This window comes from Sitophilus oryzae, unplaced genomic scaffold (genome assembly GCF_002938485.1).
Source record: "Sitophilus oryzae breed Bouriz unplaced genomic scaffold, Soryzae_2.0 scaffold_1576_pilon_pilon, whole genome shotgun sequence".
Classification (NCBI taxonomy): Eukaryota; Metazoa; Arthropoda; class Insecta; order Coleoptera; family Curculionidae; genus Sitophilus; species Sitophilus oryzae.
Genome location: NW_022146254.1, coordinates 7,917,808 through 7,942,600, shown reverse-complemented (window position 1 = coordinate 7,942,600; position 24,793 = coordinate 7,917,808). Strand labels below are relative to the sequence as shown.

General features: G+C 33.2%; 2 protein-coding genes across 5 annotated transcripts in view; one reads left to right on the top strand and one right to left on the bottom strand.

Moving 5' to 3' along the window:
• Positions 1-9,362, top strand: part of LOC115879356 (ankyrin repeat and zinc finger domain-containing protein 1-like) — a 29,960-nt gene extending 20,598 nt beyond the window's left edge. For both annotated transcript variants that reach the window (XM_030896136.1, XM_030896138.1), the window contains exons 8-11: positions 2,031-2,222; positions 2,278-2,668; positions 4,652-4,819; positions 9,172-9,362. In XM_030896136.1, the coding sequence (XP_030751996.1) occupies positions 2,031-2,222; positions 2,278-2,668; positions 4,652-4,819; positions 9,172-9,336 (916 nt within the window). In that variant the 3' untranslated portion in view covers positions 9,337-9,362. The remainder of the gene's footprint in view (positions 1-2,030; positions 2,223-2,277; positions 2,669-4,651; positions 4,820-9,171) is intronic.
• A 2,826-nt stretch (positions 9,363-12,188) lies between these two features.
• Positions 12,189-24,793, bottom strand: part of LOC115879355 (testis-expressed protein 2) — a 32,682-nt gene continuing 20,077 nt past the window's right edge. For all 3 annotated transcript variants that reach the window (XM_030896135.1, XM_030896133.1, XM_030896134.1), the window contains 8 exons: positions 21,463-21,555; positions 21,303-21,407; positions 21,028-21,231; positions 20,849-20,957; positions 19,251-19,535; positions 13,533-13,763; positions 13,257-13,474; positions 12,189-13,193 (listed from right to left, as the gene is read on the bottom strand). In XM_030896135.1, the coding sequence (XP_030751995.1) occupies positions 13,125-13,193; positions 13,257-13,474; positions 13,533-13,763; positions 19,251-19,535; positions 20,849-20,957; positions 21,028-21,231; positions 21,303-21,407; positions 21,463-21,555 (1,314 nt within the window). In that variant the 3' untranslated portion in view covers positions 12,189-13,124. The remainder of the gene's footprint in view (positions 13,194-13,256; positions 13,475-13,532; positions 13,764-19,250; positions 19,536-20,848; positions 20,958-21,027; positions 21,232-21,302; positions 21,408-21,462; positions 21,556-24,793) is intronic.

Here is a 24,793-nt window from a genome sequence, read left to right as displayed (position 1 = left end):
GCGCTGGTCAGCGCGTGACGTAGCATTCCACGGCGACTACGACAGCGGCGATTTGACGCGATCGAACAGTCCTTTAGAATATATACAGTCCTTGGGCTAAAACTACTAAAAATGGTTTAGGGACATGAACATCAAGGTCCCCTCATGGCCTTCGCATAGTCCGGACCTTAATGTTATCGAGATATATGGCATAAAACAAAACAAAAACTGTGCCACGATCCTCAAGAAACCGTTGCCCACTTGACGATGATATTAAGTGAATTATGACAAAATTTTTACTCTGGCGTATGTCAATCATTAATAAAAACAATGCCAAACAGACATGCAGTGGTTGCAATAGTTCATGCCGATGTAACGCCATATTAGAACAGTTCTTTTTAAAGTGTCCGAACATTTAGTTGTCACGATATTGTGCAATATTTTTGTTTATTTATTGGCCTACAGTATATTTTACTGTTTATAGAAACTAAACTATTTAAATACTCATTAGAAATGTTAGATTTTAATATATTGTTAGAGGAGAGTGCCTTGTTTACAATTTGCCACTATATGTGGCAACCTATAAAGAACACTCCCTAGTGGTTTTCAACATTTGGTCCACACATTCTGTTGGTGTTTGTATCTTGTATTTGGTCGACATTTCTTCTATGAACGTTTTTATTTCGTTGCTGTATTTATTGAAGTTTCTCTTGTTGCTGTATTTATTGAAATTTAATATATTGTTGTAGTGCTTTTAGGGTAGGTGAGGTTAGGTTGCTGGGGTTTGGGATCTTATTTGATCCCTCACTCGGAGGCCTTGGGTCCATTGTATTAATTTACGTAACTTGGATGCGAATACGTACTGGATGCCAATCTCTCATTCTTTCTTTGCGTTAAAGAACCTCCAGCTCTTCGCAAAGTTCCCGATGTTGCTGATGTTGGCTTCTGCTGCGTTCTTTAGTCCGTCCAAAAAACCGTGCACTAAAGTTTTAAAGCATCGGTTTTCCAGTGCCGGACAGTGGTACAGCAGGTGCTCTATAGTTTATTCTTCCTCTCCGAATTTTCTGCAGGTTTACCCCCGTGGGACAGTTTCCCGTGACGATACCTACAATTATGCGTACTAGGCTTCTTTTTGTACTTTAGTAGTTGATTTGTCTTTTTGCTATCTACCACTGGCCATAGTCTTCTAGCGCAGTAATCACGGTGTTACCACGGCTCTTGCTGCTTGGCCTTGATGGTAGTTTCTATAGCTTCCTTCAGTGAGTTGATAGTCACAAGTGGTGGGTCGTCCGTCACGGCCTCTCCCCTGACCCCCTCTTTGGCGAGTCTGTCCGCTTCTTGGTTGCTCACCACATTGTTGTGGCCTGGCACCCAGCAGAAAGTAGCCCCGCATATTGACGCAGCCAGAATAGTGCTTCTTGGCAGTCCATCACAGTTTTTGATCTCACTGATTACATGGAGATGCTTCTTAAACTATCCAAGCTGTCAGAGTATATGACCAATAGCCTTAAAGATCGTCGGATGTCTAGGTCCTGTGAGAAGATGCCTATATCTGTGCCTCCTGAAGTAACGGAAGCATCTGTGTAGACTGCTATCTCTTGAGTGTTCATTACTAGATTGCTTTCCCATTCTTCTCTAGTCGGGATGCGAATCCTTATCTTTTCTCCAAGTCATGTTTGGTGAGCATATAGTCCGTTTTCTGGTCTAGCAGATGTGGACTCGTGTTCGCCATGATTTTCCCTATCATTGGCAATATCCTCGAGTGACCGTAGTTGGTCTGGTTCCACAGATTGGATTCCCTTAGGGACTAGTCAAATTAGTTGAAAAAATGTCAAAATATTGATATTATCGTAGGGCTTTTAGGGTAACAAAATTTGGAAAATAGCAAAAAATTTAAAACTAGACAATACTTTTAAACATTTTAATAAATAAAGGCATGTCAATTTTTTTAGATAAGCAGATATTTTTACCTGCTTCTGACAACAGAAAAAAAATTGATGAAGCCTTGTTAGTGGACACTATATATTCAGTAATTCCTGAATCACTTTCAGGAATAGCAGCTCGGAGGAAAATATTTCTAATGTAAACTATGCCAGACTAGAATCAGAAAATTTGGAGGATGCTGGTGAAAACGATAATCTTGTATCTGATGTTTTAGAAGTGTCTTTTGATGATTTGAAGGAATATGCAGATAGTCTAACCCCGGAGGAAAGAAGAAATCATCAAAACAAAAGAAAACCTAAGTATATTAGTAAATAATATGTTTATTTATTAAGACTGCCATTAAATAATTTGTAGGAAAAGTAAAAACCAAAAACTTCGGGAGAAAGAAGAGGCGAGGAAAAAGAACTTGGTAGATATTTTGACTAAAGGGAATGTGATATTAATGAAGGAGCTTTTTGAAGAACGTTTAAAAACATTCCAAGATATTCCAAATATGCCAGAGTCAGATCTAGCAAAGGAGTTTTTCAATAGTGAAGTTCTAGATGATAAAGGAAATGGATTCTTACATATTGCAGCTTTGAACGAGCACGACGAAATGATACAATATCTCTTAGAAAATAACGCTGATCCTTGTGCAAAGAATAAAAATCAACAAACCCCTTATAGTTGTACAAAAAGTAAAACTGTTAGAGAAGTATTTCGGAAATTTGCAAAAGAGAACCCAGATAAATATGATTACAATAAGGTAAGTACGCTCTGTGTTAATTGTTAATCATCTAACAAATTCCCTTTAGTTTCCCCAGTTTTTTTTTCTATTATAATTAGTGTTTTAAAATGCTAGAACATTTATTTTCGGAGAACAATCACCGAAAACGAACGAGAATAAATGAGCAAATAGGGTAGAAATACAGGGTGTCCCATTATTCCGTGGACATAGAACTACTACGTATTTTTAAAATCAATATTAGTTCATTGGGCACAATTTACCTCTATACAAAAGTGCTTCGTTTGTTCGCTAAGTGGCATCAAACTTTAAAAAAATAAACATTTTTTTAAGTTATTTTAAGAACCGATACTCTGATTTGAATGAGATTTGGGGTCCCTATGTTTTGCTAAGAGCTTAAACATTTGACTTTCACAGAATAAAAGAAAAAGAACGGGAAGGGTGAAAACTACCCCCCACCTCTACATAAATTTTGGTAGAAATATTTTCCAACTCCACCAATGAAATTTTTTTTCGTAAAATGGTACTTCTTGTATTTACTACATGTTTTATCTTCGTAAAAACGCCACATCGCATAGTATTTAAGAAAAAAAAATATATTTTTTTATACCAGACCTACAAAATATACAGGGTTTTTCAATATTCCGTGGACAGAACAACTACGTATTTTTTAATAAAAATAAGTTATTTGCGCACAATTTATCTCTATACAAAAGTGCTTCGTTTGTCCATTATCGGGAGGGCATCAATCAAATTAAGAGCATCAAATAACCTAGAACATTGAAGCTTATTGTCAAATACCATTTGTGATACTAACATAACAACATTTATTTTCCGTATGTACTAGCACATTCTGCGCCTACATAGGTTGATGTGTCAAGAAATATTTTTTTGTAAGTCAGATCGGAAAACTAGTTTTTTTCTCAACAAATATGCGCGATGGCGTTTTTTTTACGAGAGACAAAAATGTAGTAAACACTAGAAGGATTGTTTTATATATTTCTACTAAAATTTATGTAGGAGTATGATGGGTAGTTTTCACTCTTCTCGTATATTTTCTGTGTATAGCTTACCACGCATTTATGCGAAGCGCTGCGCGGCGAGAAACTGCATTGGATTAATTGTATGTAATATAATGTGCGCTGCGCCGCGCTTCGCACAAGTGCACGGTATGTTTAAGTCAAATGTTAAAACGCATAGCAAAACATAGGTACTCCAAATTTCATTCAAGTCGAAATACCGGTTCTTAAAAAATGTGTTTAATTTTTTAAAGTATGGTGCCCCCTGGCGGACATATGAAGCATTTTTGTATAGAGATAAGTTGTGTCCAATGAACTTATGTGGAACTTATTTCGATTTCAAAAATACGTTAGTTCTGTGTCCACAGAATATTGAGACACCCTGTATATATGAAAATAGGTTGGAAAAGCTATCAGATAAGTTTTATAAAACTTATTCTGAATTTTCTTATTTTTTTTTCTTATTATTCTCGAGAAGACTGAGAACATCTAGAAAATGAGAACATCTAGAAAAAAAGAAGATTTGAGAAGAAGCCAATTAAAACGGCAAATGAATAGCTAAATCTATATAATAGAGGTAGAATCCTCGTTTGTGTTCATACGTGCTCTAAGGGAACGTTCCCACACAATGAAGCGTTCTCTCTTCATGAGTGGGAAGATTCTCTCTATTACAACACTAATTATAATAAATTACTCTAAATACGAACAAAAGAAATAAAGTATAACGTCTAGCCTTTCGAGTCAGGGGATATTTTGACAGACAACATCTAAAAAATGACTTTGATGACATCATGTTATTTATATACTTGTAAAGTAAAATAACACTCATATAACAACTGTCACTGACATGTAATTTCTTGTTAGACAGACTGTATACATAGATATTATAGTGTCATAGATAAATTTCGTCATCATATTAGATATGTCTTTTCTTTTATTACTTGTTTTAAGTGAAATTTGACAACACCACTAAATTTTATTTCAGGCTCAGATACCGTTAAATGTCTTAACCGATCAAGAAATCGCGGAAAAGAAGAAAGCTCAAAGAAAAGTAAAAAAAGACAAAGAAAAGGAAAAGAAAAAAGAAAACTACATTAAACAAAAAGAGTACGAAGAAACAAATAGATTTTTAAATCTGAGTGATAGAGAAAAGGTTAGTGCAATAATTTCAATCATAATACTGGTAAAACTTACTAAAAATTATGAATAATAGAGATGCAGTTACAAAGGGTAGTATTCCTATACAGTATGTTGATACTAAAAAAATTAATCGTCGTATAAGGGAATTTTCAGGATTAATTTCAAGTTTTTTATAGCAGAAATCTAATTTTCCTCATTTCATGATTTTATATTGTGTATGAGACACTGAATTTTATTATGGTTGGGGGATTGGAACCTTTGGTGTTACAACAGCAAAATAACTGAATTTTATATAGAATACACGTAGGCAATCTCTAATCTATTTTAAATTTTGTGCTATGCAACTACCTTTTTCAGTTCATAATTTGATTTTACTAGGTCATTTTTTGTTCCAAACAACTTAAGATGTATCTCATATATTACAAAAAACTGTAAATCAAAAAGTCTACGATATTATTTTGCACGAATCAATGCTATTACACCATATTTGGTTTAAAAGAGTATAATCTTAATAAACATCTCCCACTTACAAACGTGACATTCGATTGCCGGAATTTTTCAGCGTTGCCAGATTTAATAAGAAAATAAAAGTTAATTCTATTGATAGTTCACACACAATTTAGACGCCGTTCTATCATATCTGTCGTGTGATATATTTGTTTGTCTCTCAAAGATTCGTTTATATTTTATTTGTTTTAAGATCCCACCAATAAAACTTTTTAAACTAAGTAAGATGCCGAAACCAGCTGCGAAATAAGTGATCTCACCTTAAGATTTTTTACAAGCAAAAAAAGTTTTTTTGCCAACCTGTTGGCCGCGAATTGATATTTCAGCAATATTATATAAGACTGAGGAAGTATGACAACAGAGGCACCATAAAAATGTGATGTAAAACCAAGAATAGTTAGTCTAATAGGACTGCTCATTCAGCCGAAAGTGTCTGTCAGGTGCATGCGAAAACTCTTCGCTTTGTGACGTCATTGTAAAAAAAATTGTCATGATAGCACAGATTATACAGATTATAATCTTTGTTTTTTCTTTATTGTTTTTCGTGGTTCCAATTTTCGAAATCGGGCACTACTTAGGTATCTAGTTTGCGCACAAAGCACGCCCACTTATGGCCTCTAAAATTGTGCACAGCGTCTGACCGGCACAATTATTAGAGAGATATCGGAAAACCGAATAGCGTCATCCAGTATTTACGCGTACCTTATCATGGTTACGATATGCGCGAGTCAATTTTTAACGCAACACCCGCTAATAACGTTACCGCCTGACGTAATTTGCGGATCAATTAACTATTAACTTGCATTCATTTCTTTGTGTTTTTAGTCTTTTATAGCGTTATAGACATATTTTTTTAATTCTTAATTTTCTTTAATCCTCAATTTTAATTATCCTAGAATCAGTAGGTCAACCAATTAAGGGGTATTTTTATGAGGCCGAATTACAGAAGACAAAGACAAAGTCTCCTGGTATTGATCTAGTTGAAATAATGCTAGGTCACCACCAGAAAAATAATAATAAACAATTTTATGTGAAGTGGTTAGGCTTTTCTGCCAGGTTTAACTCATGGATTGATGTTCGGATATTATTTAAAATTTATAATATTTAAACTTTATAAACCAAGGTTTATACTATTAAAAATAAACACATATTTTTTTTAAATCGTATTATATTTAAATAAATTACATTTATTAGTAGTTAATAATAATAATAATCTTTACTTCAAGGAATGTAACATACAAATGTAAAAATACAAAATAGTATATACAGAAAATGAAATGACGTCACACAATATTTATTGACTTGTCTACAGGAAATCTGAGAAATATGGCTCTATATCAAATTAACAAATTTTTCAATTATGCAACTACTCTTTACTTGTCTCAAACTACTCTTTACTTCTATTAACTTGACTTCAAGTGGCAACCTATTAAACAACTTTACACTCATGTACCAAGGATCCTTCTCAAAGAGGCTCAGCTATCTTAGGATTTCAAAATCCACAGTTCTTGTATTATAGGCATACTCAGCCGAGACTTCACGAAAAATATTCTTGGTATATATTTGATCTGACCAAAGTCCTGTTATCGTTCTTATTCAGCTGATCTTCCAGAAGTGCAATCCTTGTCGTGTATTTGGGTTTATCGTCTTCTATCTCAGACGATTTAAATTGAATAAAGTTGATTAACGATTGGAGGATTATGAAAATTCACTGGTCGATTTTCATCTTTTATAGCAACATCTTTAACTAAAAATAAAAATACTTTATACGCTTGTATATATCTTAGTATAAATAACAAACCTCTGATTCATTTTTAAATCTTTTTCTTAATCTGTCAAATCTAGAAGATGACTTGTAGGGTTGAAGACAGGAAGTAGTTGGAGAAAGGAAGAATATCCCAAATTTTGGCTGAATTAGACTTATCTCCTAACATAATTTGTCTTAAAAACAAAAACGTATTTTTCGCTAATTTAAACTCAATAAATGATAATTTTGCAAAACGGACTTACCAGTTATAAAGTCTTTGGAACAAATTCGTTTCTTTTAAATCTCACTTTCATACAGGGGCCTTTCATTTCAAAGCTTTTAACCACACTTCTCTTCGAACATTAGATAATGCATTTAAATTATTTCCTCTGTTGGTCAAAGCAGCATGATTTGGGAAAAATTAGACATTATCACGCATTAAACACTTAACAAAACAACAAAAATGAGGCATTTTTTACTGTTTTAAGTTCGTTTAAACCTTGGATTATTGTGTTTACATATGGACAACGTGAAAATTAATTGGTTTGTGTGCATAGAGAAAGTTAATTGTGTGCCTCCCAGCAAATTTTGCCGACCCGTCAGTGACGTCATTCTGGAATGGTCTATGGGCATGTGCGGGTATTTGACAACCGGAGCCGGCCGGCGAGATCTTTTATTTTAGGTTATGTTTGAATTGTTTTGAATTATTGCTTTAGTTTTATTAGGTAATTTGATATTTAAGTAGCTGGGATTAGTTTTAATTAAATAAATATGGCCCAAAATATGGATTCCACCTCTTTCAATATTAAAGAATCTACAGAGAGGCTTAGGTTTACAGCAGATGACGACTTAGCCCTTCTAAGAGAATTTGTTGCTTGTTGCCCTAAACCCACTGGCAGACGTTGAACAATAAAGCACTGGAAATAAGCACTTTAGCCCTTTAGTTTTAAAATACCTAGTAAACAAACCAATTTCAAAGTTTTAAATTCAAAGTTAGGTTAAGTTTAAATAGCGGACGCGACGCGATCAGAATTCTTTCCGATCCGATAACTATAAATGAAGAGAGTTAATACCACCTCACGTAAAGGAAATAACACCTGGCCTTATTAACGTCCATGCACGCTATTCGGTTTAGCGATATCTCTCTATTACGCTGTTTATTGTTATTTTACGCGAGTTTATTTTCGCGCACAGGAAATTTGACTCGTTTGCACATCGTCATAAAAAACAATTTTCGTACCACGAATTAGGGACAAGATTTTTATCTGTATACTTATAGGATACCTAATCTGTGATGATAGTGTGTGTATTATTGGTTGCCGTATGCAAAACATTCATTATTTAGTTTATTTAATTAAACACCTTATACCTTATATGTGTGCAGTATAGAAAATTAACTGTATAAATCGTATTAAATAACCGCATAATGCATTTTTAAGAACAGCAGTTCCAAGCATCACCTTTTACAGGCATTCTTTTTAGAGTACTTCCATATAAACAATATCGTAAGCACTTAGTCACAATCCACAATACAAAATGAACGTATTTATAAACTCTATAACTCTAAAAACCTTAAAAACACCTTTTTCACATTTAAAATCGACAAAATAATTAACTCAAAATTTCTCAGCTGTTATTTTTTATTAGTTTACCATAGGCAAACAATAATACATACTATCATGACAAGGACTGCAATGACGTCACATCTGTCAGCTGAAGCGCGGGAAGAGGCGAACGTACGTCTTATGAGGATGAGCAATCCTATTAGTTCTTGATGTAAAACATTCAATTTTAAAATTATAAATTTAATTAAATATTCAAAGCAATCAAATTTGCATTAAAAAAAACAAAGAAAAACGAAAACACAGAAAAACACAAAAAGGTTGACATCAAAGCAATCAAAACACGCTTATCGAGACATTAACCTTACTTAAGATCCACCGACCGTCTAATCATTACCTACTTTTTTTTGAGTCCCTCTCTTATTTTGTATGATTAGGTAACTGCATTGATTCCTAAAAAATACTGTAGACTTCTATTAATCTCTGGTAACTTAAACTTTTATGCGATATTAGACGTGTTGATTTTTTAAATTATTCAAATATTTCTAGAGGGCGCTGGCCGCAGAAAGAAGAATTTTAAATGCTCACGGAAAAGTAATATCACGATGCTTTTTGTGTGGATCCGATATGGCTGGACGAACCCCATTTGAGTATTTAGAAAACAGGTTTTGTTCAATTGAATGTTTAAAAAGTCATAGATTGAAAATACATTAACGGAAATAAATTTATTTGTAATAATACTAAAAAGTCTTTAATATTTTCCATACATCTTTATTTAATACAATTTTCATCTTTAATCAAAAACTAGATATACCTACTTAAAAAAATATAAAATGTAAAACAACCTAAAAAACACAACATATCTTTGGTACTTGATGATGTCAATATCAATTACCTATTTATATTTAAATAAAATCTATTGAAAAGCCTTTTACACAAAGAACATTCTTTTTTCATATTTATTGTTTTTTTAATATTGATTTATTTTTGGTCCATAGTAGGATAATAAAATAGTGTTTAGGATTAAAATTAATATTTGAGAGATATATTCAACATAAAACTATAACAGAAAAACACAAATATAGTAAATTTTATACAAACTCAACAAAAAATTCTCGCCTGTCTATGATAAAATATCACATTTAGTTTTCAATAAGCAAAAATACACTTATACATCACAAGTAGGTAAAATAATTATTAATAAATGTATTTTATCATATATTCATTTTGCATTAATATCGCTTAAAAAAGGCTAAAGACGATCCTTAATCTTTGACGTAACTTAAACAGTCCCATTTGCTTGAGCAATCAAATTGTATCTGAAGAGAATTTAGGTGTTTGAAACTATCACCAGATTAAAAGGAAACTGAAAAAATATATTTAGAACATAGTCTGTCGAAAATTAGTTGCTATGATTTCTACAACGACATCAAAAAAAAATGACAGAAATGGATTGTACTTTTCAATCAAATAACAGGAAACTGTCACAAATATATTCTTGCATTCGATAGAATCATTTTATATCCATGAAATATTTGTCTCAATGTAATTCAGTGAAGATCATAATTTTTCGTTGGTTTGAGAAAGGTTAAGACCTGGTTAATTTTTTTCACCTAACCCTAACAGCGCTTTCAGATGGTCCGCGTGTTTTTTGAAGATAGCCGTCGGACGAAATCATCCGGACGGAGCATACGCGACCCATGTGAAATTGTTGCTCGAAGTCGCGGACGGTCTGCTCCATCTGAAAGCGCTGTAAGTATATGTTATATGTTTCAAGTAAATAAAAAGTCACAAAATACATGGTAAGAATTAATTATCACCAAAGAAAAATCCCTCTTAAAATAAAAATTGCTGATATACTTTTAATTTAAAAGATAGACTTTTATGGACACTACACAACGTGAAGTACGTCACAACGTTAGTACAACCGGAAAGACTTTGTTGACGTATAATAATCGCATACTCTGTATTTTTGCACATAAAACAGATTTAATTTTTAAGCATTTTGTTTTATTAATAACATAGTATTGTAGGGGTTATGATGTGATCAAGTATATGTCAAGGTTTAATTTTACGTATATCGATCGGGTCGTCGCTAAAGCGTGGTCTGGATTTTAAACGGTCTGCCGTTTAGGCTCTTAGATAATTTGCGCAAACCAAACTGTACCAATAAATCGTAAAGTGTAAACAGAAATCGTTAGTTTGTGCAGTTCAAAAATTTGGCTTGAGTAAAATCTGTCTCGTCTTGATTTTTAACCGGGCGTTACCACGGTTTTGGATAGTTGTGGCATTTGCTGGTGAACATTTAACCTCACAAGTTTTGTTTATCGAATGTGTATTTAAAGAAGCGTCTAGAGAATGCCGTGACGACATCTGATCCTGTTTGTTTTGACAGTATTTGTCTTCGGTTGTACGGCGGAACTAAGTAATGCCGAGCTATAGCTGATTTGCAAAAGCAGCTGTGGCTCCATTGGTAAGGCGGTCGCTTGGGGTTGGAGAGGTCCACGGTTCGAATTCTACAAATATAGAATTTGTTTTACTTTTTTAAAGCTGTCGGTAATAGCAATCAAAACACGCCGTAGGGCCGTCCTCTGGGGTTATTTTTTGTTTAGATTGCACGCGAAATACCCGACCGAGTATCGTTTATGGGTTATTGCGCATGCACACTCCTGTCAAATCTAGCTGTGATCAGATGACGCCAGGGTATTTTCTAGACGCTTGTTGTATTTCATTGTTAGGTGAGTTTTTTAAGATAGGTAGTTTAATATTATATTTGTTTATACAATACCTACTGGTTTCCCAGAAATATTTATATAGTTTAAGTACCAAGCCGTAAACAAATAAAAAATGAGGTTACGCTTATTTTCTTTTCGGGTTATTTATATAAAATCCGTCAGTTTGTGCTCTTTGTGCACAAATAACCTGAATGTGTAAACGAAAAAATAGGTTTGCGCAAATTTTGTAGTGTGGCTTGCGCAAATTATCTGAGAGTCTAAACGGCCCTTAAGACAGTGATGTAGACAGCTTAATGAAAAATCGAATGTATAATAGATAAGTTAGGTTGATACATTTCTTCTATGCGATATTGTCGGATTTTGCCTCAAAATTTCAAACCGCATAAGTAGGCGTTTACGATCTAGTACTGGAACTTTATTTTTCACAATTAGTTACTCATTTGACTACAGCTGATATAGATTATATTTAGCTTAGATGTATTATCTTCATTTCAGTAATATACATGAAAGTTTTTAAAATATGTAACTGCTTTTTTTTTCTAATTTATTTAAGGCTAAGATAATAATATATTTATACCGGATCGATAGAAGAAGGGTCTTGGTGGCGTTTACCTACGTCTAGAAGTGAATCGCTATACCGATCTTATAAGTCGGAGAGAGAAAAGTGCGAAGTATATTACCTATTCACACATATCCCCGCCGACACACGTAAAAACCGGCAACACTGTAATGCCGCTTTTTATTTGGTCTCTCTGTCGGTAAACTGGTTTTCTAAACTCTGTCGCATGCGTTAAAATACAGACCACGGAGATAAAGTGTCTTTATCTCAAGTTAAAAAGGAATGAAATAGATTCTAGACGTAATTTCGTAAATCACTGTATATTGTTATGATCCTGTTATCAGATATCGATCAGTGTCAAAATAAAAAATTGAATAATCTAACAAAATTTAAGTCCGGTGTTTTTTAAATAAATGCTTATACTAAAACTGGTACGCACATCTAAAAATGGAAACCGAAGCACAATCGGAAGTCCAAACATATCTAAAGTCTGTCCAACCAGGGGATACCTGGCAGTGACAGTTACTGTCTGTCATTTTAATTTACAAATAAGTCGTATTTTTATATCATGCTTAGATGTCGTCTGTCGAAATCTCTGGTGACTCATTGGACAAACTTTACTTAAAATTAGTAAAAACGGAACGCATTCAATTACTAATTTCGGAACGTACTTCAGATTTTCTAAATATGAACTGATCACATATACGTGCTAAAAATCTATATTAAAAAAATAAAGATGACGTAACCTTGAACGCTCGTAGTACAGACTATAATAATAGTCTTTAATGATACTCAAACTTGGTTGTGTTGAAGTTACGTAACTTACAGAAACTTAATGCAGTAGACTCTCAATTATCTGAGATAATGTGGGCTTTACCCTAGCGATTGAAAAATAGAGAGTCAGATAATCGAGAATCTACTGTACTTTAAAATTTAGGTTTGGCTTGTTGCTGCGTGTGATGGCTCGGAGAAAATAATTTATCAACTGACAATTTCCAGTACATTATTTGTTTCTTTTTATATTTTGTACAAAAATAATTGTTCTAATATATTTTAATCAAGACTTATAGTTAGTCTGCTTAACAGAAATAAATAAGAAGAAAAAATATATTTTTGGAATATAAAGTATTTTTTGAATAAATGTATTGTAAATTCGTCAGTATTTCTATAAACAATGAAGTACTATATGAAACAATTCAATCAGTAATTTAATCTGGCAATTTTGGATTCATCACAGGTACAAGAAAATCTTCCATATTTGGAATTACCATGACTTTCTGTAAAATAAAAATATATATATATTTCTTCTGACAGGTTTAAAGTAAAAAATAAATGTTTACTTGAAATTCTTGAAAAAGTTTCTTTTCTATCCAACTGGTTACCATAGCATAGGTGACATTTCTGTCGCCCACTATAGGCTTTGCCGTTAAAATAATCTCTGGAACAGGTCTAAAGCCTACCCATACTCTATCGCTGGGCGGTGTTGGGATATTCAATACTAAAGTCCCAGATACTGCTTTAATTTCCACCGTAAGGCGCAGTTCTGTGTTAGATACCCCTAAAATTTAGTTTGAATTTCAATAAAGTATATTCCAACAAAATATTCAGCCCTATACCTTCCATCGCTTTTTTTATATACCGGTTCTCAGTAGCGGCTTGAAAGAACTTGGACTCGGTAAGTTTGTCGACCATTTTGATAAACTTTTTACTTCCGTGAGCTGGAGGGGGATTTCCTGATTCTTTATCCAGTGGTATTTCCTGCGGTCCATCTTCATCTGAACTGCTTTCTGCCGAGTCGTCTACGTCCGAATGGTATATAGCAGACCTTATTATTTCTAAAGTTTTATCTAAAACAATGTAATAAGAAAGCAATAAAGTTAAAATCGCAGTTATTCTTGTGAAAATATCGCTAAAATAAACATATAAAAATATAAATATGCCGTATTTATTTCTCTTAAACCTACATTAACTCGCAAACTTGCCGCCTACTAAAAGAAATTCACATTTATAGTTAAAAAAATTCGGAAGTCCTAGTACGTGACTACCAGAGTTGAACAAATCGGTTATTTATAAATAATAGTTGGAACAGCAGCTTAATATAACAGGTTTCTGTTTTATTATCAAACAGTCAAAATGTCGAAAAGATGTGTTTATTTTAATAAACGTTTTTTTTAGTGTGACAGTACACTCTCACGATATAATGTAATGTTCTGTTTATTTATGAACAATACAGTCCTCTAACAATAACAATAACAGAAAAAAGTAAAAAGAGAAATCACTATGCTTTCGTAAGATTAATATATTAATTATATATGTTCACTCTCCCCCACCCTCTTTAACGTTTTTTCAGAAAACATATAAGTGGCCAAAAAGGAATTGTAATAGGAGGAGAAATAGTCAATAATATCAGGTATGCCGACGATACCGTAATTTTAGCAGAAAACCTCGTAAATCTACAAAAATTAGTAAGCAGTCAATGAAGTTTGTAAGAACTGGGGGCCGTCCATTACCATAAATAAAACTAAATATTAGTGATGGGCAAAACTGTTATTTTTAGATAACAGTTGAAACTGTTATAGTTATTTATAAAAAACAGCTTAAAATAACAGCTTAAAAATAACAGGTTTCTTTATTTTACTGCTAAATATCTGAAAGATTATGAGGCGGTCACCGCCAGGCGTATTAACGCAGTTGTAAGTTGCAACAATGACGTGCTCGGTGGTAGTATTTCAAGGGTGTCAAAACATTTCTAAATATCGATTGTTATCTAAAATACCTCTCTAAAAACGGTGGTTGTTTACAAATAAGCGCTGTTTACAAATTGCGATATAAAAAAGCCAAAATTCCGCCACTCGTCTATACCTATACATTCCGATCTACCTACGCCCTGCCCCTCGATCCGCGTAGATCTTGAATTGCGTAGCAGTGTACAGGGTGCATCTCACTCGACAGGCGAGAAGCTCTTAGTTATGATTTTACCATTTGCGGTCAAAAAATAGCAATATAAGAAAATGTGTAGTATATTCTTCATAAGTAAACCAACTACACACTAGAGTTCGAATTAATTTTACACTTAAACTAGCGTGTACCCGCGACTTCGTTCGCGTCGAATTAATAATTTTAATGGTGATGATAAAGCAAAACAAGAATTTCCATTAACATACAAACTGGATAAAATTTGCTCACATTTGCCAAAAATAAGCTTTAAACGTCAAGCAGTTTAAGCAGAATCGTGGTTAATCAATTACTCAACGTTTTGGAACACCCTGTATGATTTTTTAAAAAATTTCAAAATATGTAAAAAAACAAAATAAACTATGCGTGTCCAGGCGTTTTCCCGAAAGACTAATCGTTTTTAAATAACAAATATTGTAATATTTGAGGGGCGTTTTCACCCTGTTGGAATTTGAGATTCGAGAAACCCCTCCTTATCGAACCTCAAACCCACAGTCAATCCGTTTGCCAAAAATCAGCTTTAAACGTCAAGCAGTTTAAGCAGAATAGTGATTACTCAATGGTCATATTTTATGAAACACCCTATATATTTTTAAAAAATCTTAAAATATGTAAAACAACATAATAAAATTTACGTGTTTTAAGAGTTTTTCCGAAAAACTCACCGGTTTTTAAATAACAAAATATTCTAATATTTGAGGGTAGTTTCACCCCCTTAGAATTCTAGTTTCGAAAAATCCCTTCTTATCGAACCTCTACACGCTAAAGTCAATCCGTTTTCCAAAAATCAGCTTTTTACGTCAAGGGCTTTAAGCAGGATCGTGTTTAATCAATGACCAGCTTTTTCATAACACCCTGTATACATTTTTAAAAAATCTTAAAATATTATTCTGAAAATTTTTCAGAATAAATAAATACCTAAATGTTGAAACTTAATAAGTAAGTACTGAAACATACAGCGCCATAATATCTCGACCTCCGCCCGTTATGCTCGTAACAGGTTGAAAAACAATGTATCTAAAACAACTGATGCGTTATTCTCCAACCTGTTTCGAACCTCCATCGACAATCGACCGATGCAGCAGCGATACTTTCCCACTCCTGTTATCTCAACCGCCAGGCGTTATGCCCGCAACTGTTTCAAAGAACCTGCCACAAAACACATACACAAGGAGAAGTGCGAGCGCCTTGCTAAATATTGGAAAGCGAAATTGACGTTTAAATTTGACACTGTTGACAAGTCTACTGCTACTAGCGCCCCCAATATCGCTTGTAGGAACTACGGACTAGATTGTAACGCATGGCGGGAAGTTTAAAAAATAAAAAATTTTAATTCTTCATTTATTTTTAATTATGACATACATAAAAACACAAAAAATACACCATTTTTTAAAAATATGTTTAATATCATTATCAAATATACAACAGAAATTAATTTCAACAAAATAAATTAATAAAATTAAAAGAATAATGTTACAAGTAGATCAAGAGACAAAATTAATTATAACAAAACTGAAAAAAATGGCGTCATAGATGGCTTAGAAATGAAGCCATCTATGAATTATATAGGATTATTGTATATATATATATTGTTATATTATTAATGTCATCGATCATCATTTTTAAGCCAGCTGGACGATTATTTCAAACATACAAGCTGAGTTCGTTCATAGTGCTCTTAGAAATCTAGATAAACAAAGAATAATAAATTAAAAAAGTATTCCAGGGAAAAGAGAGGAAGAACCTGTATCGTCTCTGATATCTGTCAGGGTATTGTTGAAAGTGTCATCTTTTTGCTCGAAGTTTTCAGGTCGATTAAAAAGATGACATTTACAACAATAATACTTTGCCGTAACTTTCACAAATATCAGAGAGAGAGTACAGGTATTGCCTCTCCTTTCCTCTGGGATGCTTTATATCTGTTGTTCTTTGTTTATCTATATTTCTCAGAGCATAATGCCGAACACGACTACAGTATATAATAATTTCAATATCCTAAGTGGAAAGAAAAAAGATCACCCTTCTGTTTTGTACTATGGTCCCTTTCTTCCGATGGCTCATCTCGTTGATGTTTAGGAAGGTATCCATAAAATATATATTTTATTATCGGTCCTGGGATGAAAAAATATAAAATTCAATTTGATTTGATGATCCTTTTCTGTCACCTAAATCAGGAGAATGACAATGAGCCTGTTAAGATGAAAAAAAACTTATTTATCAACACTTACCTACACGTTAGTCCAAGGAGTTTTATCAAAAACCTATATTTGCCTAAATAATTTATGTATTCAATTTAAAAGCAAACTGCAGCTTGTAAACAAAAGAAATAAAATGGCGACAAGTCAACGTCAACGACCCGACAAGGAGAAAAGTGGTGTTCGAATAACAAATTATGGGTTACAAAAAATTGTTTTTGTCTCCTTTCAACGCACACTTTAGAAAGAAAAAGAGATGAACAGTTATACTGAAAGAATGTCAAGGTTTTATCTGTCACTCTTGTCAATAATTTATCGGTAAGGAAGATTCCTAGAAAATCGCTTGTAGTCAAGTTTTCAACCATTTCCAGTTCTCCCATAAGAAGTGTCATCCACCTGGAACCTGCTTCTTTTATATCCTATTATTTTTAAGCGGTATCGACCGAAGCAGCTACGTTCGCCGTAGCGCATTCCCCACTCCGTTGTCCGTTGTCTCGCCGCCTGTATCGATGGCTGATGAAATAACAGGTTTTAAAACCATACTAGTTGTTTTTTGGAATTGCTTCGAGCAGCATAGAATTTCGTGGCGGTGCAGAGCGCTGACTTCGTTTTTCGTTTCACGAGCGGCCGATCTCTACGTGTCGTTATTTTATATCTGTTATTTTTTAGAAGTAGTAACGGTTGCGTTATGTTATTTATAAATAATTGTTAAAAAATAACAGATAGTTAAATAACAACCCATCACTACTAAATATATGGTTGTGAGTAAAATAGATGCTGGCAAGACCTCATTATTGTTGAATGAAGAAACGTTGGAAAGAGTGGCGTGGAGTTTAAATACCTAGGCTGTTGGATTAACCAACATATCGACCTTCATACGAAATCAGATGTCGCATAGAACCGGTAGAACAAGCAAGAAATGCATTTCAGAAGTTTAAGTCGCTGCTCTCAAATAGTTCACCAGAAATGAAGAAGTTCTTCGAAGAATAGAGCATGACAGACTACTTCTGAATTTTATCAAGCGCCGAAAACTTGAATAGCTTGGCCATATAACCAGAGGACCTCCAGTTTCTCCGACTGATCCTTAATGGAAAAATCGAAGGGAAGAAGTGGATTCGACGCAAGAGGCTATCGTGGTTGAGGAACTTGCGGCAATGGACAGGCTTAAACTCGGATAAATTGCTCCAAAGACCGAGAGTGATACACAAATATTGTTAACATGGGAGTCGTCAACGTTCATTATTGACCCTTGAACAATTTATTAATGAATTCCAAAGGAACAAAAAATAGTAGGTCAAATGTCTCGTTTGTACAGATGTACACAAACCAAGAGAAACGTATATAATTATATTAATAAACTATCTTTATTTTATTATGGATTTAAATATTTGCATAATTTGTAAATGAACTCCAAAGGTGCAAAAGATAGTAGTTTCAATGTCCCATATTAATATGTGCACAAAATCCTAGAAAATCTTACTATTTCCAGGTGAATTCTTCAACTTCATTATATTCAATTTTGTTTGTATATAATGTAATTTCTCTTAATATATTATTTAATTATATACACCAGCTGGTCTAGGGAGAAAACACATAGCACAAGACTGGAATAGCGCCAACATAATTCTAATTTATAAGAAAGGCAGCAAAGAAGACATATCAGAAACTATAGACCAATAAGCCTACTACCAAGATACTAAAACCTACGACAAGAGATTTACGTTACCTTCTCAATACCTTTCACAATAACAGAGATAAGGGGTGTGTACCGAATTGCAAAATTTTCAAAAAGACCCTTTAGTTCAGAAACGAAGAGGGATATGAAAATTTTGTTTACAACATATTCCGTTTGACAAAAAGTGGGACAGATCTGTGCAAACCGCACCCTTCTATCTTCACTAACAATGGGACACCCTTGATGGACACCCATATGATTTCAACCAAAATGAGACACCCTGTACAAAAACCGAGAGAAACTTACTATTTCCAAGTGACATCGTTAGACTATTGTTTTGTAATGTATATTATTTCTACTACTATACCATTTTTATTCTTTAAGGACTTTCGTGTTTTAATTCTTTTTAAATATTTTCATAATTTGTAAATGGATAACTCCAAAGGTGCAAAAAATAGTAGTTCAAATGTCCTATATTCATATGTAGACAAAAACCGATAAAAACTTACCATTTCCAGGTGGATTCTTTAATTTCATTAGATTCAGTTTTGTTTGTAATGTCAGTACCACCAATCCCTCATAATTAACATCTAAATCTACCCACAATCCTCTCTCGTCCAAGACTGGTTTCTCGTTGTTTAATATAAAAACCGGCGTTTTACCCAAATTTAATTCAGTAATGGTAATCTCTTCAATAAAATATGGAAGTTTAATTGTTTGAAGCTTTTTCTGTATTCGGTTTTGAACTTTTTTCATAAAATCTGGATTTCTCATACAATCAAATAATATTCTTCCTGTAAAGATATAAAAAATATTGTACAACTCACGACAATTCCTTTATTTGAATATAGAGGGTGTCCCAGAAATAAGTGCAAGTATTTTAAGGAGTGGTAGATCTCAATAAAAAAAACATATTTTCTCTTTATCGTTTTCCAAATAAGTCCAAAATAACGGAGTTATTTTACTTTGGAAATTTCCAAAAAAAAAAATGATTTTTTGCTAAAATTTTGAGAACCACTGGATCTTTTCTGAATTTTCTTTCTTGTAAATTTAAACTAACACCTATGTTGCCATATTATCAAGAAATTATAGTCTAAGAGACCTTATTATCATCGTTACATGGCTAATTTTTTGTGTAAAGTATCCTTTTGTGTAGCCATTAAGAAATAGTCATGTCTGCCAGCGCGATCCCGGTGCTTAAAGCGGGGGCGGTCAATCGAAAGGGTGAAATTTTGACACTAAAAATATTATAAGATACATGAGTTATAATTGCGAAAATAGCTTTTATTTATTATTAAGAAACGTGGAAAATTGTTGGCAGACATTTTTCTAGTCGCCAAAATGCCGACAGACAACGCGAAAGAGGCATGTTTTATTCAGGGAACGCTGGCCGCCTCATCCATTTAAGTATAGATAAATCATATAATATACGATTATATTATAAATATATTTTTTTATTATTTCAATAACGATTTTTATTGTCTGCCCTTTTGCATACGGCTTTTTAAATTAATTAACAATAAACAACACATTCCACCAACCGACATGCATGTATGCGATGATTTTCTTTTGTCAAAATTATATGCCTCTTTCGCGTTGTCTGCCGGCATTTCAGCCACGAGAAAAATGTCTGTCAACAATTTTACACGTTTCCTAATAATAAATAAAAGCTATTTGGCAATTATAACTCGTGTACCTTATAATATTTTTAGTGTCAAAATTTCACCCTTTCGATTGGCCACCCCCGCTTTAAGCCCCGGGATCGCGCTGGCAGACATGACTATTTCACAATGGCCACACAAAAGGATACTTCACACAAAAAATTAGCCACGTAATGATGATAAGGTTTTTTATGTAGCCAGCTATCGGTCTATTATGTTTTTAACTAAGAACTAAAAAAAATTTCCAAAATTTTTTTAAAAAAATTTCGAATTTTCAAAAAAAATTTTTTCGCGTTAAAAACCTCATAGGATTGTTTCTGGGGTTGAATTATACTACCAGTTAAAATATTTGCACTTATTTCTGGGACACCCTGTATAATAGAAATAGGCATTAAATAATAATTTTTTGAAAAATATAAATATAAAAATGGAATACACTCTAATACCTATGAAAGTATTTAACCATAACTGAGATTCAGTTTTTGGATCTTCTTTATCTGCAGAATTTTGTTTCTCTATAGCAGACTTTTCATCCCTTGTTTTTTTCACATTAAGCTAAAAGAAAATCAAAAAGAATGTTATATACGCAAGGAATTTATAAAGAACTGGATATGTGTGAAATTACTTTGTTAAAAAATGTCATGTATTTGATGTATTCAAGTTGAGTCTTGGCATCTTCAAGTAAATTTATGTTGCCTTTAAGATTGTCTGTTTCATCTACACTTATTTCATCGTGATGATGCGTAGCTGCTGCCAAACGTCTAAACCAGTCTTCTTTTTCTCTGTCAGTTCTTCCAAAAATATAAAGCTTTATTTCTACAGGACTACCCTAAAATGTAAGTCCGCTTAGAAACAATTACATCAAATTTTAAATTCAGAATTTAATAAACCAACGCTTACATTTCGTGAACTCGCGGACCAATCGTCTTGTATGGAATGCATATCATCATCTTCATTTTTGTCATCTTGTTTTTGGAGCTGAAAAACTTCCTCTGGATTTGACTCCTAAAATGATTAGTTCAAAAATGTTATATCATTTGCGCATTTTTGTTTTGTTTACCGGTGGTTCTGAAGAAGGCGTGCTTGCTCTGGAATCGGAATCTAAATCTAAATCCATATCTTGATCTTCAGAAAGCTTGCTAAATCGCTGAGCCTTAAAAAACAGATGAAAGTTCCTATTGATAAATATAGTAATAAAGAGTATTTGTCTTTTTTGTTGTAATATAAACTCCAGTTGGCTTGGAAATGGCGATCGATGATATTCTTCCTGTAATTTTACATATAAATGACAGGGATCTTCATTTCATAGCCATTGCAGACGCCGGTTTTTGTTTCGATCATATTGGTGGCGCCTCTCATACGCTGCGGAGGCTCCTGGGAGAACGACAGTTTGTATTGAAGTGAACTTTTGTGAGTATATGTAGGTTAATTCAGAGCACTTTTTAAAAATATAGAGAGTTCTACAGGGTGTCCCCAAAAACAGTTACATATCAAAGTTGTGTTTTTTGTAATGGAACATCCTATATATTAATTGATTTCCGGATTCTGTTAGAAAAATAAAGGTGAGTTTTATAAGAAAAGTATATGACTAAAATGTAAGGTTTTTGACATATTTAACATTTTCTAGAAATAAAGAACAATTTTTAAATTACAATAAAAGCTATCTAAATTGGAATTTACCCGGTATGGCCTAATATGTAGTTAAATTAACTATTGTACTTTAAATCAAATTAAAACTTGATCCTAAAAGTTATACAGGGTGAGACAAAGTTAATATTGAACATTGGTCGCACTTAAGAGATATGATACTCTTTTATTTTAAATGGAACACCCAGTATATTATTCCGGCATTCAATGGAGAATTCATGTCTCTTCAAAATACTATTAAGGTTGCCTACACCTCAAACAAAGATTTTCCTAGATATTTTAATTTACATGATTTGATCTGAGTAGATCTTTATTATTTGATAAAATATAGGTGGCTATGATATGTCTGACGTTACTTCAACATAGCTGTCTAATTAGTCCAACTTTAACAACTAGTTATCATTTTGTGTCAGTTAAAACAAAAAAAATTCTCAGAAATTTGCCGAAAATGCAAACTTATCCTACATCAGAGAGAATTGATATGATTCTATATGCACGCTGCATTCACCAATTAATAGAAAAATGGTCCTGATTTTATCTAGTCTGTTTTTTTATGGGGATGTGTTAAAGACAATGTTTACAAAACTCGACCAACTATTGTCGACAACATGAGAGATATTATTGTAGCTGCTTTCCGAGGTAGAACTCCACATAATGCCTTTTAAAATAAAAAGATCCTTTTGAAAAGGCAATCATTTAATGCAGTTAACATCAGGAAAGAAAGCATTTTGATCATTTGATTTCATCTAGCTAATTTTTGTCACATAATTATAGGTTTATATCTAGTTTTAATTCTGTAATAATTAAAATATGTTTTAAACGTGTATCTTTATATTACCGTTGAGTATTTTACTCTACAATCTTTAATTTTTGTTAAATTAACAAAAGGTATATCACACAGCCACCCTAGATTTTCTCAAATAATAAAGATCTACTGATGCAAAATCATAAAAACTAAAATATCTAGGAATCTCTTTGTCTGAGGGGTAGGCAACCTTAATAATATTTTAAAGATATATAAATTCTGCATTGAATACCGGAAAAATATACAGGGTGTTCCATTTAAAATAAATGAGTAACTTGCTTTTAAATGTGACTGATCTCTTATAACTTTTCGAATCAAATTTCAATTTGGTTTAACATACAATGGTTACTGTAATTTAATATCAGGCTATACAAAGTCAACTAAAATTTAGATAGCTGTTATCGAAATTTAAAATTTACTCTTCATTTTCATAAAATGTGAAATATGTCAAAATCCTTAGATTTTAGGTATATACTTCTTTAATAAAACTCATCTTTATTTTTTTCCCAGAATGCAAAAATCAATTAATATATAGGGTGTTCCATTACAAAAAACACAACTTTGATGAGTATTTTTTTGGGGACACCCTGTATAATTCTATATATTTTTATAAAATGCTTTCAGTTAACGTACATATGCTGCCAAAATTTCATTTCAATATAAACTACCGTTCTCCTTGGAGCTTCCGCGGCGTATGAGAGGCGCTACCCTGTACAGAGCTGCAAGCCCAAATTTTAATGACTAAGTCATTTTTCGAAAGCTGACTTAAGACTTAAAATTTAAGTCTTTTTCAAAATGACTTCTGATTTAAATTTATTCCGAAATAGAAAAAGATTTAAGTCTTTTTAGAAAAAACTTAAGTCACTAAAAAAATTTAAGTCTTTTTATAAAAGACTTAAGTCAGATTTTTATATATTTGTATGATACATTTTTAACAGCAGTATACCTTTTTAAACAAAGCCAAGTAACAGAATAAAAAAACAATGCTCAATACCACTAGCAAATAAAACGTTAGTTTTTCGGAACCAGATTTAAATATTATTGTCATGTAACACGTGCGTAGTGAGTCTGTTGTCTTTCAAGTGAATCTCCGACTCCGTTATGTAGCCCGAAAGATGAACGAAAGAAATTTATCTCGAACTCTCGAAGAGTACTTTAAAATCCTCCAGCCCTTAGCTTATGCAATCGATATACCGGGCGCGTCTCAAAAGTGGCTCACCCCAATAACTTTTTTATTTTTTTTCCAATGCTATAAAAATCGGAGAAGAGCTACTGGAATATGTAGCGGAATTTAATTACCTCGGCAGTTTGATTTCCGAAAAGGCCAATATAGACTCTGAAATTCAGCACAGGATTAGCAGCGCCTCAAGAGCATTCTGGAAATTAAAAGACAGGATTTTCTACAATCATGACTTGAGTACAAAAACGAAACTAGCAGTGTACCGAGCAATTATAATCCCGACCATGTTATATGGGAGCGAAACATGGGTGCCGTACCGCCGACACATGAACGCTTTAAACAAGTTGCAACAGAGACACCTTAGACAACTCTTAAGAATCCGGTGGTTCCATCATGTCTCAAATGTATCGGTCCTTGAAAAAGCTAACTGCGAGAGTATTGAAGACATGGTTACAAAATCCCGCTTAAGATGGGCTGGTCACGTATGCAGAATGCAAGAAAACCGCATACCAAAATCTCTGCTTTACGGTGAGCTTGCAGACGGTAAGAGGAGGCCAGGTGGACAGCTCAAAAGGTACAAGGACATTTTCCACGAAAACTTAAAGGGGATTAACATGCAGAATCATTGGGAAGAAGCAGTTCACAATAGAACTCAATGAAGAAGAATTGTAAACTCAGTTAACAGCGACAACCAAAAAGTAAAGAGGCAACAAAGCAATGAGATTTTCGAATGTCCGGAGTGCGGTAGGCAAATAACAT